The 16,574-nt window shown below is 43.9% G+C and overlaps 1 protein-coding gene across 1 annotated transcript in view; it reads right to left on the reverse strand.

Annotated features, from left to right (window-relative positions):
• Positions 1 to 1,888: 1,888 nt before the first annotated feature.
• Positions 1,889 to 16,574, reverse strand: part of tfpia (tissue factor pathway inhibitor a) — a 39,966-nt gene continuing 25,280 nt past the window's right edge. Inside the window, exons 3-7 of the mRNA XM_035604160.2 lie at positions 6,954 to 7,130; positions 6,054 to 6,131; positions 5,508 to 5,567; positions 3,038 to 3,226; positions 1,889 to 2,817 (exon numbers count right to left, since the gene is read on the reverse strand). Coding sequence (XP_035460053.1) covers positions 2,753 to 2,817; positions 3,038 to 3,226; positions 5,508 to 5,567; positions 6,054 to 6,131; positions 6,954 to 7,130 — 569 coding nt within the window. The 3' untranslated portion in view covers positions 1,889 to 2,752. The remainder of the gene's footprint in view (positions 2,818 to 3,037; positions 3,227 to 5,507; positions 5,568 to 6,053; positions 6,132 to 6,953; positions 7,131 to 16,574) is intronic.

Raw genomic sequence — 16,574 nt, forward strand, 5'->3', positions numbered from 1 at the left:
TGTTTATCTATTGTTTTTTTTACTATGATAATCATGTATGTTGTTGTTTATTAACATTAGAGTACACTACATCGGAATTATGTATTTAGTTCTGAGGGCAGTGAAATTATTTTGTTTTTGAAAAAATAACCCTTTCACAAATATCAATTATAGTGGACACCATGGCCATCTTAATGTACTGTTAATGTACTGTCAGACGATGAGAGGGACGAAGAGGAGTTTGAACCAGGCATAGAAGAAGAAGAAGAACAAGTAGAAGAAGAAGAAGAACAAGTAGAAGAAGAAGAAAAAGAAGCAGGAGGCTAAGATGAGCAGACAGAGACAGACGGGGACGAGGAACAATGTCGCCGTTTGTGGGCCAGGAGTTTTATCAGGTTCAGGATAATATATTCGGTTCCAGAAATTACCGACTTTTGACACTCACTCATCGTAACAAAGTACTATAAATAATATTTTTCACAGTAGATGAGTTATTCCATGTATAATGTAGACATATTGCTATGTATCAGTGTTAATTATAAGTGATCCTTCAAAGAAGGATCAAATAATGCAGTTTCAGTATGGACAACAGGAGACAATATTACACCTGACTGCATTATTCCTGTTATTAACTTTAATTTATTAGAGTTTGGTCACCATAATAGATTCACATATGGGCAACCTGGGCTTCCTGACTGACAACCCGTGCAGACTGGACAAACCAAATGCAAGATATTTCCCTGCAATACCAAAAAGATGAAATGCTTCCAGGATTGTCACTGCTAAAAAGTATATATGCAGAGGAAGAAATGAAGAAGAACCAAACTAGATTTTACATTTGACAAAAAATTATCAGTTCTAAACACTCAAAGGGACTCAAGGGTCCCATCAAACGATATGGACCTATAACGACAATTTGTTCAGTTTGAATAGAAAATATACTAAAAGCCTTGTAATCAACTAGCAAATGAACAATACAATTTAGATTTACAGCCATAATATGTTCATATTTTCATCTTCTAAGTTTGGCTGTATTTTCACACTAAAATGGTGCCGTGGTCCACTGCAGCGGACATTCTGTAAAATAAAAACTTTTTTTAGTAAGTCTAAATTGTAAGTTGTTTTGTTAACCCTAAAAAGATGTCACACAAAAAGAAAAATTGGAAGAGACAATTTTCCTTGGTTCCCCCGGAGGATATATTTTCTTTTCCAACTGTGTCTTTTGTATTGTGTTCTTCTTTTTACAACATGAATACACTTGCTAACGCAAAGCTTTCGCTGAATTTAAATATATATTCTTGTGGGGTAGGTTTGTAATTTGAAGGTAGTGTCAGATCAAAACAACGTTTAAGTGATTCCGGTGTGATGGCTGCCACTTTTTTTCCCCATTACCTTCTTTTTGACAACTGTGGTTTTGGTATTATCAGGTATCATCGGTTCATTACTTATTAGTCTACTGTTTGGCAATGCTATGCTGATTAGTTTTGTAGTTTTTGCTTTTCATTTAAATAGTTCTGTCATAGACAGAGATGTCATCTCCCTGTCTGAATGGCCTGATTAGCCACTATACTGATGCTTGATTGTGTTACGTTGACGTCTTTTATGGGCCCATGCAGTATTATTGGTATACGTATTTTTGGCACTATTTCATGAATAAAAATACTCCTCTAAAGAACCAACCTGTCTCTTTGGACTACCTGCTTGGTCCCCAACAGGCAGAATTTTCATTTACGCCACTGCAGTAAGTTTCAGAAAATCAGAGCCGTTCAGTGTATTGGGTATATTTATTTATTTTTTTTAATATTTTTTTTTGACATGCTATGTTTTTCAAGTTGTTTTACATTTACTTTGCACTTTGCACACACAACTGATGGGGGATAATAACGAATAAAACTCAGGGAAAGAAAGGCAGGATATACTGGAAGTTTATTTTAATAAAATCTGACAGTCCATCTCTTTACAGCAATAAAACAAAGACAGTAAAGTAAATATTGTTCGAACCAGTGCTGAAAACTTACTCTACACAACACTGCCCCCTGCTGTTTCCTCTTAACAAACAAAACAACAACACCAGCAATATAGCAAAAGTGATTTATAAAGTTGCATAAAATCGATTTAACAGGAGGGTAAAAAACACCATAAAAAAAACAGTTCCAGTTTAATAGGCTGAAGAATTAAGCCGTCATTACCTTGTTCACATGGATTTACAGCCGCGAGGACACGGTCCACTCGATTAATGGGTTTGCTTGAGAGCATTCGGTGCTGTTGTCATTGATCCCGGAACAAGTGTCGTACACCACTTTAATCTGCTAATGTTTTTATTCGCATTGATAAACAATAGCGAGGCTTCACCAAAATCAACCGTAGAAAGGAATCAGTTATTGTATATGCACAGTCAGTGTGCAGCAGAGACATTCATTTTGTATGTCTTGACAGTCACATGTTTAAATCAGTACGCTGATTAACAGAGCTCTGAAACTGTCAAATTTAAGAGACATATGATATTTGTAAACAAAAGCGCTGATATGCAAAACAGTGACGTGAGTTAAGAGAGCTGCTATATTAGACATGAGCAAAACATCCATCTTTTGTCAATGATATATTAAAACAGTGCACACAATGATTCAAAGTAAATTCATGTGCACTAGAGGTTAGTCTTACGCAAGTGCTGTTTGCACTGCGAAACAGCAGCACGAGTAAAGCCAGAAATAAAATATGGACATAAATACACGTGACGCCACAGTAGTGCAGGATATGAAGCAGCGCCCGGTGTTCAGACTGTGAGATGGACAATGTTGCCTATGTTTTTCCTCCTTATTCTGATCATCATCTTCCCGTCTGTTGCAACACAGTAGAGGAACAAAAACATGTAATTTTAAATATCATTATTTCCTGTTTATGATTCTATTAAACATACTTTTGCGTTCTCACAATAAAAAAAACATTGATTGAAATGATTTACACATCTATCAAAAATGCTTACACTAACTAATAAATTCATTTTTTTCCTTATAATTAAAACATGCATTCCAGAAAAAATCTCTTCAAATAATCTCACCCTTTCTGCCCCTGATGCACTTTTTGATGCAGTGCTTCCGGAACGTGAAGTTATTCTCGTTTCCTCCGCATCCGCTGTAGTGAAACACCTGGCACCTCTTGGTCTTGGGGTTGTACGCGAACCTCTTCTCTGCACCGTCACATGTCCCCGTGTCCACGGGACTGAAGCACACCCCTTTAGGCTTTGACTCTGTGAATCACAGTGAGAGACAGATAATGTAACAGTTGTTTTCACTGTAAATCGCCAATTCAGTCGGGAACCAAACCGATATGCATCATCCTGTACATTATCCTCTACATATTTAAATAACCTCAAACGACGCTCGCTGGCGTTTCATCGACATATTTGTAACTTATAACTCCACATGAGTTTGTGCACTCACAAATTAAGCTTCGGCATGACCTCGGCTCTCAGACTGACGGATTTGAAATGTAAAATAGATTTTATCATGGCTCCCCACAGGGCTGCGTGAGCGATCCTGGAGAAAAACCTACATATTCCAATCGTCAGAAACCTTGTTAGCACCCATTAATGATCCTTGACACAAGTGATGGACGTTGATTTTTAATTGTAAAAGTAGTGCATTCAAAACGTCCCACATGTACCTCATTATTACCTCATTTGTTGGATTGATTAGATTTGAGAAAAATGTCAATAAATAGTAATACTGTTACTACCTTATAACCATAAGGAGATAGATATCTATTGATGAATTGCTGTATTGGATGTGGAATTCGTAGAATTATTTGCCAACCGGCATAGTTTTGCATTACCCAAATTGTGCACAAAATGATTGAATCCAAAATGCGGTGTGATTTTTAATTCACTGAAATCCTCCCCCCCAATAAGCGCATAATAGAAAACACCTAACGAGCAAAAAGGATCCTTCCTGATGCTGAATGAAGGTGAAATAGTGGGAGTGTCGTTGGAGTATTTTTGGCCCTAGCCTGCAACGCCAATTTCAAAAGATGCATGCTTTCAGGATTAGGTTAGTTTATATTTCTCTGTTTGGACACAGGGGTCTGCAGCAGTGCAGCTTTCCCCACCGTCACTACAAGTGTCATTCACCATATCATCACAAGGTGTCAGTCTATCATCACAGTCCATGGTAACATCGGCTCGGTAAACCGACGAACAAGCTCATTTTACAGCTTTTGCAACTCAAATTCAAATACTACATTTTCAGGTCAGCAGTGAAAACAAATGTCACCTGATATTAATTATTGAAATGAATCATTACAAAGGGTTATTCGCTAAATGTGTCTCAAAGTAAGATCGGAATAAGTCATCCTTGGTCTCAGGAGATTTACTTTTCATAGCAGCCTTGTTTCTGAGAGACACTTTGTTACATAATGGAGATCCCGTTGCAGATAAGCACCACAAAAAAATAGTTTGGTAAGGAGGCAGAGCTACTGAGGATAACTCATCCTGAACATTCCCTCTGAATAACTTCTGATAGCAGTCGAGGTAAGGCAGGCCTGTGCTCTCCCACTGCAGCACAAAAAGAGCCCGGGAACACGGCAACCATGAAGTGACATTCCTCTCCCACACTGCTAACGCACAGTAACCAGTGAGTGGGAATGTGTGACAAATGGCCTGTGGGAAGGAGACACCGAAGCACTTTGGTTCTGCACGCTGCCTTTCACGACGGAAGCAATTTTTTTGCCAGCTGTCTTCCGTCTATGCATCGCTGCACCATCACTTTTTTCTTTTCTTTTCACAAAAACGTTATTGGCAGCACACAAGGGATTAATAAATCAAACTTGGGACGATCATTTAAAGGCGCAGTAAACGATTTTGGAGAGAGCTTGTCTCGCTCTTTGTTGTTGTTTTGAAGTGTTTAACCCAGGACCTCAGGTATGGCAGACCGACACGCGAACCACGCAATTGTGGCGGCATCCGCCAACACGTCTCTTGAGGTGTCGACGAGTGACGCTTACGAAATGCACTCGCGGTGTGGTGTGCTGCGGTCCGCACCATGTTTTAGATTTCATTTTACAGAGCCAGGGCTGAGCCAAAAACCCAGATTTTTTTTCGGCGCACACACAGAACCGACAGCTAGCGAACCGTGAAGCAATATTGGCAGATTTTTACAAAACCTGTGTTGCTTTACAAACACTAACTGTCCCTTTATATTGTGCCAAACTTTTGGTACTCTGCGATTTCACCCTGATGTTTTTAGTAAAACAGAAAAAAAAAACTGGCCTTTTACGGTGTTTTCAGACAGAAATTGAGTTGAATTTGACTGATCCAAAACAACCAGTGATCACACTCTTATAGCTTTACTCATCGAGTGTTTGCTTGGTGCATGCCTGTGTGTGGTTGTGTGGCGGCTCAGCCTCTGACTGATCTGAATGATGTTCTCCTGAGGTTGAACCAACCGAGGTGTGCGCGCAGGTTCATGCAGAGCCAGCGCTGCTAAAATCAGCTTCTGTCCGAACATTTAACATCCAAAGTCATATATTCTTACCTTCCGTCTCTTGAATAGTGTCATTCAGTTGCACTTGAGGTTGGAGTACAGCCAGTTCCTCTGAGAAAAAACATAACATAGTACATATCAAGAGATCGACAGAATCTCTGCTTGCCTGTCTGTCCTTCCATTGTTTCGACAACCACTCATCCGAATGACTTCAGACTCCCTGCGTGTATCTCTGAGGACCCAAGGAGGTGCAGCGTCAAATGTGAAGTTTTTCGGATGAGTAGTTCTCAAGAGGGGCGGAAAGAGGAACAACAGTTGAGGTCAGGGCTGGGGCGACACATCACAAAAGTGTGTCCATGTCAAAGCATGGGTTCCCTGCAACACAAGTTGCAGCCACAAAACCTACACAGCATCATCTGAAGTGTGGGAATACTTTAGACCGAAGCTCTGCTGATTTTTGGTCTATACATAGAATGAGTGCATGCATTTTTTTTTCTCCAAATATTTTGATTTTTCTTTTTCAGACAAGAAAAAAACAAGATACAAGACATTGACATTTTATACTTAAGGTACAGTGAGGTGTACATTCAGTCTTACCAGTTATTATGATTGGCTGGAGGGCATCAACTCTTCCAGCAGATTGTGTATGGATTTCTGGGGCCACAGTGGGTTTTGCTATATGGACAAAAAAAGTACATTCAACATTTGCGAAGGCGTCTCCGCTTAACATGAACGAGTCTGTGAGCCACCGTTTTTTTTACATCACCTATATTTAGAGCAAATCTCATTAACTCCCTGTGATCAGTTGTAATTAAAGGGAGTTTAATTTCATCAGTCTGGACAGGGTATTGTTACGAAAACAGATATCATCTACTGATGAAACCAGACAGAGTCATCTATCTGAAATCCATCAGCAAAATAGCTGAGGAAAAATAGAAAGTCACACAATGCTCTCCACCAAGGATTTTCACTACAACTGTCGGCACATTTGATCAGTTGGGCGACTTGCGCATTATTTTCTTTGACAATAAAGTAAGTCATCAACAACAACAAAGAGAGAGACAATCTATCTCCAAAACCGCTCACTGCCCCTTTAAGTCTGCCCTCATTGAGCGTGCTTTAAGGCGATTTTTAAATGCTTAATCAAGGTGCGATGTGATTTCACGGTCAACAGAAGTTGTTGTCAAGGTGGAACCATTTTTGATCGTGTCTCCACTCTGAAATGAGTTTTTTCCAGCTGTTGTGCCGTAGCTGTGATCTGCTGTGTAAATGCCTCCACTGCATACGGTCATGAGGTAAAGAAATGATTTCAAATTAAAGGACTTTTTTAAAGTCTTAGAATACTTCATATTTGTTTTATTTACAGATACAGATATGGGCAAGAGCCCTCGAGTTAGTGTACGTGGTTTTGAACAGAGCCTAACAATTCTGCCGCCGCGACAGTTGGGCTGTTTGCCAGACTTCACAGTAAAAGGTCAGTGGTTCCACGTGGCCTACCTGGGCTCTGACATTTCGCCTGGCACTCCGCCATGCTCCTGAAATTGTTGGCGTTGCCAAAGCAGCCGCCGTAGAAGAACTGCTTGCACTGCTGACTCTTGCTGTCAAAGAAGTAGCGTGTGACGAGCCCCCGACAGGGACCAGGAGCCTCTTGCAAATGGCACGGGTTCTTGTCGTCTGGGAAAAGAAGGAGGGAAAAAAAAGGATGTCAAAGAACCAAGAAACGACTTCATTGCCACACTGCAGTTGTGAGTTTGCTGCTGAGTGTTTCTTTTAAGGGCAGGACATGCAGCCGTTTTTTATCTTCATATTACATTTTGGTCAATTATATTTCAGATTTTTACTGCTTCACGGTGGGTTTGTTGCCAAACCTACTTCTACAGTCCCCATTATATCGTGTCACCTTCATGTTGTTTGCATTGATCAGCGTTACTTTCCAGTTTCTTCTAGATTCTCTTCTTTGAGTCGCCCCACTGAGCTCCACTAACAGGGACATCAATTTCCCTTTAAAAAGTAAAAAATTGAAACAAAAAAAAAGATGCACTTCATTGCCTCAGTAGAAGTTTTAGTTTCGCAGCATATGAGTTGTTCTGACAGATAATTTACTTTCTGCAGTATGAAACATCTTGCAACAAAGCCGGTGGGAGTTTTTGGTTCATGTATGTACGGTATGATGCAACGTCTGGAGCAGTGAATGACACATTGCATTTGAAAGAAAACCCATAGCAAAGGAAAACGGCATAAGAAGGGAAGACATACACCCATCCAAAACATCTGCCCAAACGATACATGGGCATCCCGTACTCTCTTCAGTTGCCTTGTCCCCGGGGAACCACATCTCCTCCTCTGCCGAGTCGATTCTTTTCCTCTCTGTCATATCTCTTTTACATCTTCCCTCGGCTCCCACTCCTTATTGCACATTTTATCACACTTATGTCATCATTCTGCATCTTTCGCTGTGAGAATTTTTCTGTCACTCTTTGTCAGAGTATTGTAAAATATGGTTTCCTGTTAGTCCGCCCTTCCTTGAACACATGATTTGCCAAATCCAACTTCTGTGTTTTTGAAAATATTTAAATGTCAAAGTTATTCCTTTTTTTCTTCAGTTCTCAGAAGGCAGTGTGTATATTGCATTCTCTTTGATCGGAGTTGTGTTACTTTGAACGTTGCCACCTTCTGAGCTGTTTTCGTGGATCCCTGCTGTTTATCCGAACAAGTCGTCACAACAGCTAAAAAATGCACGAGCCGCGGCGACAGGCGCGCACTTTACATGGGTCTGTATTACAATCACAAACCACGGCGGGGAATGCATCTCTTTATTCCAGTGAACTGGTTAAGTTTAGTGGCGTTGTTGACCAGCACAGTGCAACCTGACAACAGCAGAGTAGAGAGAGAGAAAAAGAGTGTGTGTGTGTGTGTGTGTGTGTGTGTGTGTCCAACCATGGAATGGTTACTGAATGGTTCACCACGCAGTATGTAAGAAGGTTACTGAATGGTTCACCACGCAGTATGTAAGAAGGTTACTGAATGGTTCACCACGCAGTATGTAAGAAGGTTACTGAATGGTTCACCACGCAATATGTAAGAAATAAACAAAGTGCTGTTCCAACTCCAGGCACTCCGGGTTTTTTTTCCATGATTAAATAAATGAGCCATCTCCATATTGAAAATCACGATGCTGCGCTAACCCTAACTCTCTGAATCTGTAGTCCAAAGCCTGTATTCATTTTACTTTATTTATTTATTTACCTATACAGGTATACGCGTAAACGAAACAAAGACGCTGTACAGTATTGTGCCGCTTTAGCAGAACATTGCTGCGTTTGCATCCTCTGTCACCACTGCACAAATGCAGCTTCATCATCTTACAGGGAGAGACAGGGGCTTTTCTTTTCACATGGAGATTAATTGTAAATATTGATTTGTCACCAAATTACATGCACGCGGATAAATGTTGTGCATTACTGGCCCGAAGTTTTGTATTTCCCAGCTGAGTAAACCCTAGGAAATAGAGTCTTGTGGCTGCTCGCCAAAGAAAACCTCAATATTTTAAGCAGAACAGGCTTCAAAACTGCTGATGCTTGACTTGATAGCTTACTTCAGAGTGGCTCTATATATATAAATATATACGATTATATATAAATATAATCGTATATTTTCTTTCTTGCCAAAAAGGTTCTGGACATTTTCAGGAGGGGCTGTATGTGAGAACGCAAACATTTCTCCAAACCTATGCGGAACCATTCCTGGCTGCCCCCTTGTCAAATTTCTGGCAAAATGTTCGAGTGAGCCCGTTTGAGAGCAGGAAAATCTCCGGAAGACTGTTGTTGAGTGTCGATGACGGAAAAAACTGCTTTCCACAGCGTGACTTATCATCATGTCCTGCCTCCTGCGTGCTCCACCCAGACACCACAGCATTGTTCCACAAAACTTCCTCTTTGTTCCCTCTCTGTTTTCAGACACACGAACTCCGGGAAAATTGGGTCCGGTCATTTCCTGGAGTTCGCCGTTCAAATAGGATGAACGCCGCAGAAGATAGTCCTAATCAGACATGTTCACATCCACAGGAACATTTAGGGGCTTGGCAGGGAAAGCAGCTTTCGTGTGAACGCATCCGACTCGGACAATCAATTTCCAAAAATGGGCGGAAAAAAATGGCCATTCACATATTTCGGAGTTCATGTCTGAAAACAGCTTAATCTTACTCTTGGCAAAACAGTGAAACCATTCCTTTAGGGCATGCAGCCAGCAAAGGTTTACAAGGAGATGGTGCCAATTAGCTGGAGGTGATTTGCTGCATAACAAAACACATCTCTATTTATGCTCAGTGAGGACAGCAGCTAATGGTTCCTAATGTTGGAGGATATCTAACACCAGCAAAACGGTTTGGTTTGTCTGTTAAGTCTCTGTGTAACCGCACTCTCTCGAAGGCAGGCCATCTAAATACATTTTATTGGGGTGACTTTGACTTGGGGAATGAGATGTGTCAAAGGGTCGTCGAGCACTCTCTCTCTCCAGAGCAATGCAGTGATGAATAATTCAGAAACACAATTCTCTATTAAAGCCGCGAAGGTGGAGGAGGTGATTTGTGTTTTGAGGAGAATTGTCGGTCAGCTCTCTTTTGGCCCGGGTGTGGATCACATCGTCCGCCGCTCCAGAGGGGTTTTCGGCTGCTCTCCAAAGAGAGGCTCGATATTCTACCAAAGCAGACTTCAACTTTTTAAGATGGACAGAGAGGATTTTGAGAAAAACCTTTTCGTGTTTGCTTTCATACTCAGGCCCCTTTTGTGTGGAGATGAAAAACGATAAGGTTTTAGCAGAACACTTTGTATGCCCCATCCCTCCCTTATCTCTGCCCAGTTACTTTCTCACTACTAACTTTCTTGATTCAATTTCCCTTAACATTCTTTGGAAGCTTTTTGTTGTTTAGCCTCTAAATGTGCTGACGCAGACTTGGCAAGGCCAAATGGAATAAAACATTTAGGAAGGATAAATGAACTCAGGCATTGAGACAAGTGGCCACTGGATGGAGACACATATCCGATCCTACAGACAGAAACTGACCTCAGCAATGCCAGGTTCTTTCCGTGATCCCAAACCATTACTAATGTATTCCTCATTACATTATAAAGATGTGAATAATGGAAGAGCTGTTTGCTGGTAATAGAGAGGCTGGGACTATATGGTAGGTGTGGTGTAATTACTGTAATGATTCATTTTCTGTCAATTTAGTAATTGATTAATCAACTAGTTATTTCGCCCACACTTCCTTAAGAATTCAACCTTTTTCCGCCACCTCCAGCAACATCATATTGTTTGTGCTGTTGTCTGTGCTCACAGACGGAGTACTAGCCCTGAGCCAAGGACAGAAAAAAAAAGTTCAACAGAGAATCACTGCGTTGCTGCCTCCTCGACTAAACAAGAGTTTGGGACACGGTGGCTATGACTCATTGCTGTTTCAACATTACATCACAGCGAGAAAGCGAAAGCCTTTGATAGGCTGCATAGATAAAAAAAAAAAACAACAACTCCCAGGCAGAATGAAAACAGAGCACTCCCCATATTGTCTTGTGACCTTTACAAGAACAGCCTTGCTTTAACTGTCCCTAGCCGTGTTATCACTATCACGCGAGGAGATGTGCTGTGACTTAAAGGGAAAATAATTCAAATAAGAGTGTGCCCACGAACAGTTGAAATGTCGCTGAATTGATGATAACAGCCCTGCTGCTCAGGATGGGTCGAATTGCACGCAGTGCACTATAACACATTTCGCCCCTGAGAAATGATTTCTGTAAGTTAACGGGGAGTGACATTTTCAAACGTCCGTAGCTGTTAAATCAAATCCCTCTTGCAAGGAGCCCAACCTCGCCCGCTTGTTAGCCTCTGAACGCAACGTGAAACTGGTTCCTCCACAGAGAAGCATTCTCTCTCATTACCTGGCAAATCCATCCTTACAATATCAGCCAACGCGACTGGATATACTATATTATAGTTAGAAAACAAACATATAGAAATATTAATTGGCGATGTTGATCAGTGACAATTACATTCATGTTGAGTTTGTTTGATTTAAAATGAATTTATAAAGGCTTAATAAGCTGGGGTCAATGGATCAATATAAATTAATTTCGCTCAAGGCAACCCAATTTTTCTCATTAATTGCTTCCATTTGTTTGCGTCTATCACACTCACATTTGTTGTTTGCAAATGTGCCAGTTCCATCCCGCAGGCTGGCTGTGCAGTATTCTGGTGCATCATCACCAAAACTTCAACAATGTAAATATCATCTTACTCCACACGATTTGCCTGTATCATCTTATGGCAGCTCAACAACAACAATTTACACATGAGTTATAGATTCAAATCCAACGTTCCTGCACGTGTTTATGGCAACATCATTAAGTCAAATGTCTTGTGAAAAACAATTCCTCCACATATCAGCCATTTGGTTTTCTTTGGAAACTTGCATGGCATGTGAGGTTTGAAATGTCCAAAATACTTTACACTAACAAGCTATGATACCACATAGCTGTAGAAAAGCTCAGTTAAATTAACTTTACAAAATCAGAAGATTTAATGCTTGTCTCACCACTAACTGTCATTAATTTAAAGGGGCAGTAAGCGATTCTGGAGAAAGTTTTTTTCTCTCTTTTTGTTGTTATTGTTGTGATTTTACTGCTCTTGCAGACGCACTTACCACTAGTACAAAATCGCGGACCTACAGCTCCACCTGCTGGCACGTCTCTTAAGGTGTCGACGAGTGATGCTTACAAACTGCATTGTTTGGTGCGGTCCTCACAATTTTTATTTTTTTGATTTAGAGAGCTGTTGTGTATGCGCCACACCAGCTATGGTTGCAGTTACGGCAGTTTCACGACAGTGCCGTATTTGGGGTTGTTCTTGCGGGAACGACAGATGCATAAGGTAGACGCGGAGTAAAGCAGAGTCAAGTCAAATAGCGGTCCGAGTGTTATTTATCCAACATAACACTGGCGACGACGATGGAGTTTCCGTTCCCACCTCTCTCTCCCTTCCTTGCCCTTCCCGGCGAGCCGCCCGTTCCATGGACCCGCTGGCATGTAGCGTTCGAAACTTTCATAGCAGCCATCGGGCTAACGAGTGCTAGCGACGACCGGCAAAGAGCGATACTCATTCAAAACTTGGGTATCTAGGGACAGTGGATTTTTCGGACTCTTGGACCCGCCCCTAAATACGACGTGTCGCTCTGCTTTCTGGGCATTTTGCCGCCCCACAGAACGTTATGCCCTGGCGCATTGTTTTCCGCCAACGCCGGCAACAAGTGGATGAGTCTGTCCACCATTACGTAGCAGATCTGAGGGGCCTGGCCAGCCACTGTAAGTTTGGCGCACTGGAGAATGAACTGGTAAGGGACCAACTAGCTGAACACACAAATAATCCGAAACTCAGGGCAGAACTTCTGATGTCCCCTGACGATTTGACTTTGGCTAAGGCCGTTGACCTGGCATTCCAGCTCGAATCGGCGGCGGGGTTAGCATCAAAGCTGGCATTCTCCGGTCCCTCTCTCAACCAGCCCATGCCACTGACACACACGGTTGGGCCGTTTGAGGATTCCCCTAGCCCTGGGTCCTCTCAAGACAGGTCTGAGGTGAACTTTGCTGGACAGCAAGGGTGCATCAGCACGCCAGACCTGTGGTAATTGTGGCTCTTCATCGCACCCCACAAGAGCTCAGACCTGCCCCGCCAAGGGGCAGAAGTGTAAACACTGTGGCAGACAGAACCATTTCGCTAGAGTATGCCGCTCTGCCCCCACTTCCACCAGCCCAGTGCCACGTTCACCTGGCCCGCCAGCTCCAACAACCATTCATTCAGTGAGCTCCACCTCCCGGCCATTTAAGTGGTGCACAGTGGAGCTGGACGGGGCGTGCCTGCCTCTACTACTGGATACGGGAGCCACGCGGTCACTCCTTAATGTTTCTACCATCCAGCGGCTTTTCCCGCTCCGGACACCAACTGCTGGCGCTGAGGATCTGTACGGCTATGGACATTCTAAAATTGGCATGGTGGGCACAATCGCATTCTCTGTGCGCTACAGGACCAAAACCCTCCCATCGTTCACTTTCCAAGTGTCCCGCCACGGAGCCAACCTCATGGGCATGGACTTGTTTTGTGACCTTGGTTTCTCCCTCTTAGACTACACGGGATCCGCCATCTTGTCTGTCAGTTCACCCTGGCAACAACGCTGGCCTGCTCTGTTCGACGGGCTGCCTCACGGCTTTCAACAACCAGCCCCTCCTCAACGAAGAGGTACGTCCAGTCATTCAGCCCCTTGCACCTCGCCCTGCGTGACGACGTGACAGCTGAACTGCGCAAGCTCTTTGAGGCAGGTATAATCGAGCAGGTGAATGCATCTCCTTGGATTTCCAACCTAGTAGTGCCCGTGTATCGACCTCAGGTGAGTGAACATGGCTGTGATCCCGGTCAAGTACCCACTGCCCACTGTGGAGGAGCTGGCGTCAAAATCCCACTGTTCCTCTGTGTTCTCCAAGCTTGAACTTCACCAGGGCTACCTGCAGGTCACGCTGCATCCAAACAGCCATGACCTTACAGCCTTTGTGTCCCATGTTGGTGTTTTTTGCTACACCCCCATGCCTTTTGGTCTCAGCTCCGCCCCCAGCTGCTTTAAAAAAATAATGTCCACCATGTTCGCTGGCATTCCAGGAGTGGTCATCTACCTGGATGACATAGTGGTGCATGGCACGACGCCGACTCTTCCCGATGAACGCCTGACCAGGGTGCTTGATGTCCTCGCCAGCCACAACCTCACGCTTAACGGGGAGAAGTGTATCTTCGCCGTGTCCGCCGTTGAATTTGTGGGTTTCGCTTGACCGCTGACGGCCTCAGCCCGCTTCACTCTAATGTGGAGGCCGTGCAGCGGCCACACCGCACCCGGGCCCTGACGCAACTGAGCCAGAGCTCATCCACATGCTGTTCACCCCACTACAAGCCGCGGTCTCCCTCCAGGACCTTCAGCTCGAATCAGCACAGGACCCCACACTCGCCAGACTCTGCACTTTCATCAGGGAGGGGTGGCCCACAAAAGTGCCAGAGGAGTTTGCGCCTTTCCATCGTGTGAGGGATGATCTGTCCTGCTGGAACGATGTCTGTGTGGCCCGGGGACTCTGCACGGTCATCCACGCCACCCTGAGTGGTCGTATCCTGGCTATGGCACACGAAGGACACCTGGGCATCGTTAAGGTGAAGCACCGCTGCAGGGGGTGGCCAGGTATTGACCGAGATATCGAGACAATGGTGAAGGACTGCACAGCCTGCCTTGTTAGTGGTAAGATTGGCTTGGCGCCGCCACCACCTTTGCAGCCTTTACAGTGGCCACCCACACCTTGGGAACACATCCAGTTGGACATCTGTGGGGAGCTCCATGGCGTCCCGCAGCATCAGCGCTTCCTTGTGGTAGCATACGACCTCCACTCGAAGTGGCCGGAGGTGGTCGCCACGGGGTGTGTAACAACTCGAGTGGTCAAGGATTTTCTCGCCTCACTGTTTGCTCGGTGGGGCATCACTAACGCCATCACAATGGATAATGGCCCACAGTATGTCTCAGTTGAGTTTGCAAACCTTGTGGCGGACTGGGGGATTAAGCATATTCACACAGCTTTCTACCACCCTGAGGCAAACTGGGGGGTGGAAAGGTTCAACCAGACATTGAAGAACGGAATTAGAGCACACCTAGTGGATAGTCTGCCTTTTGCAGCGGCAATGCTCCACACCCTGCTGCACTACCGGGCAACACCACACTCCACTAACGGCAGTTTCCCAGCCCTTTTGATGACAGGGCGTGAACTGTAGCTTCCACTACATTGGCTGAGGCCACCTGCATCTGTTGCACCAGCAGCAGCAGCATACCAACGGTGCAGCAAAGGGACGGACAGTCAGCTCCGAATGAAGCAGCGGTTTGACAAAAGACGGAGAGCGAGACCGCCTTTCCTACATGGTGCTGAACTGGGTCAGAGTTTGCCGACCCAACCGAAACCACAAACTGCTCTCCTTCTGGTCTGCTCCGATGCAGGTCACCGCGCAACTGGGCCCAGCCACCTTTCGCCTGTCTGATGGATCACGGTGGCACGCGAGCCGTATTAGGAAGGTGGTGCCGCCCTCCATCGCAGAGCCAGGAACCGACGAGGGTTTGACTCCATGGTAGGGGACTTAGACTTGCCTGCTGAGCAGGTGCATCCTCCAGCCGGGCGCCCACCTGCAGAACCCCTGGCTGTACAAGAAGTCCGTCTGGCCCGAGTTCGGGTCAGGCCAGGTTACCTCGAGGACTATGTTACAATGTTGTGTATGCGCCACACGTATGTGGGGTTGTTCTGGTGGTTACGACAGATGCATAAGATAGACGCGGATTAAACCAGAGTCAAGTCAAGTGGCGGTCCGAGTGTTATTTATCCAACATAGAAAGAGCCTGGGCTGAGCCAAAAAGCCGGATTGTTTTTTGGTGCACACACAAAAGCAACAGCTAACGGACTGTGACGAAATATTCGCTCTACAATTTTATTCGCTTACTGCCCCTTAGTCGTGCAGCTATCTAGATTCTAGAGCCCCATTTCCGTTTGTCTGTTTCATGCCACCTCTGTCGTGAAAAAGACGTTGTCTCTGTAAAGGCATTACAATTTGGGAACATTGCCGCTATCAATATTATTGACATTGTATTGCGCTTTTCACACAAGCATTGCCACACAAGGGGCTTTGCAGAATAATAACAACCACCACCACCTCACCCCAATCCACTAACATAGCAAAGCAATAATAACAGCAACTGGAAACATCATTGTAAATCTCATACATTTGCAATGAGGATCAACCGAAGGCAGGTAAACAAAGATAAAATGATAAAGATAAAAATAATAAAATGCTAAGAGAGAGGATAAGTTTTGAAGTGAGGAAACATTTATAGAAAGCTGGATATTAAAAGCAAACAATCCTGAAAATATACTTAGAACAGAAGGATATACCAGCTTAGGAAAAAAAAAGGGTCTAGGATGTCTAAATAAATAGAGAAATGAATAATTCAAATCAAATTAAAGGCCAGACTGAAAAAAGATAGGACTCAAGTGCCTAAAAAAA

Source organism: Scophthalmus maximus, chromosome 14, assembly GCF_022379125.1.
Source record: "Scophthalmus maximus strain ysfricsl-2021 chromosome 14, ASM2237912v1, whole genome shotgun sequence".
Classification (NCBI taxonomy): Eukaryota; Metazoa; Chordata; class Actinopteri; order Pleuronectiformes; family Scophthalmidae; genus Scophthalmus; species Scophthalmus maximus.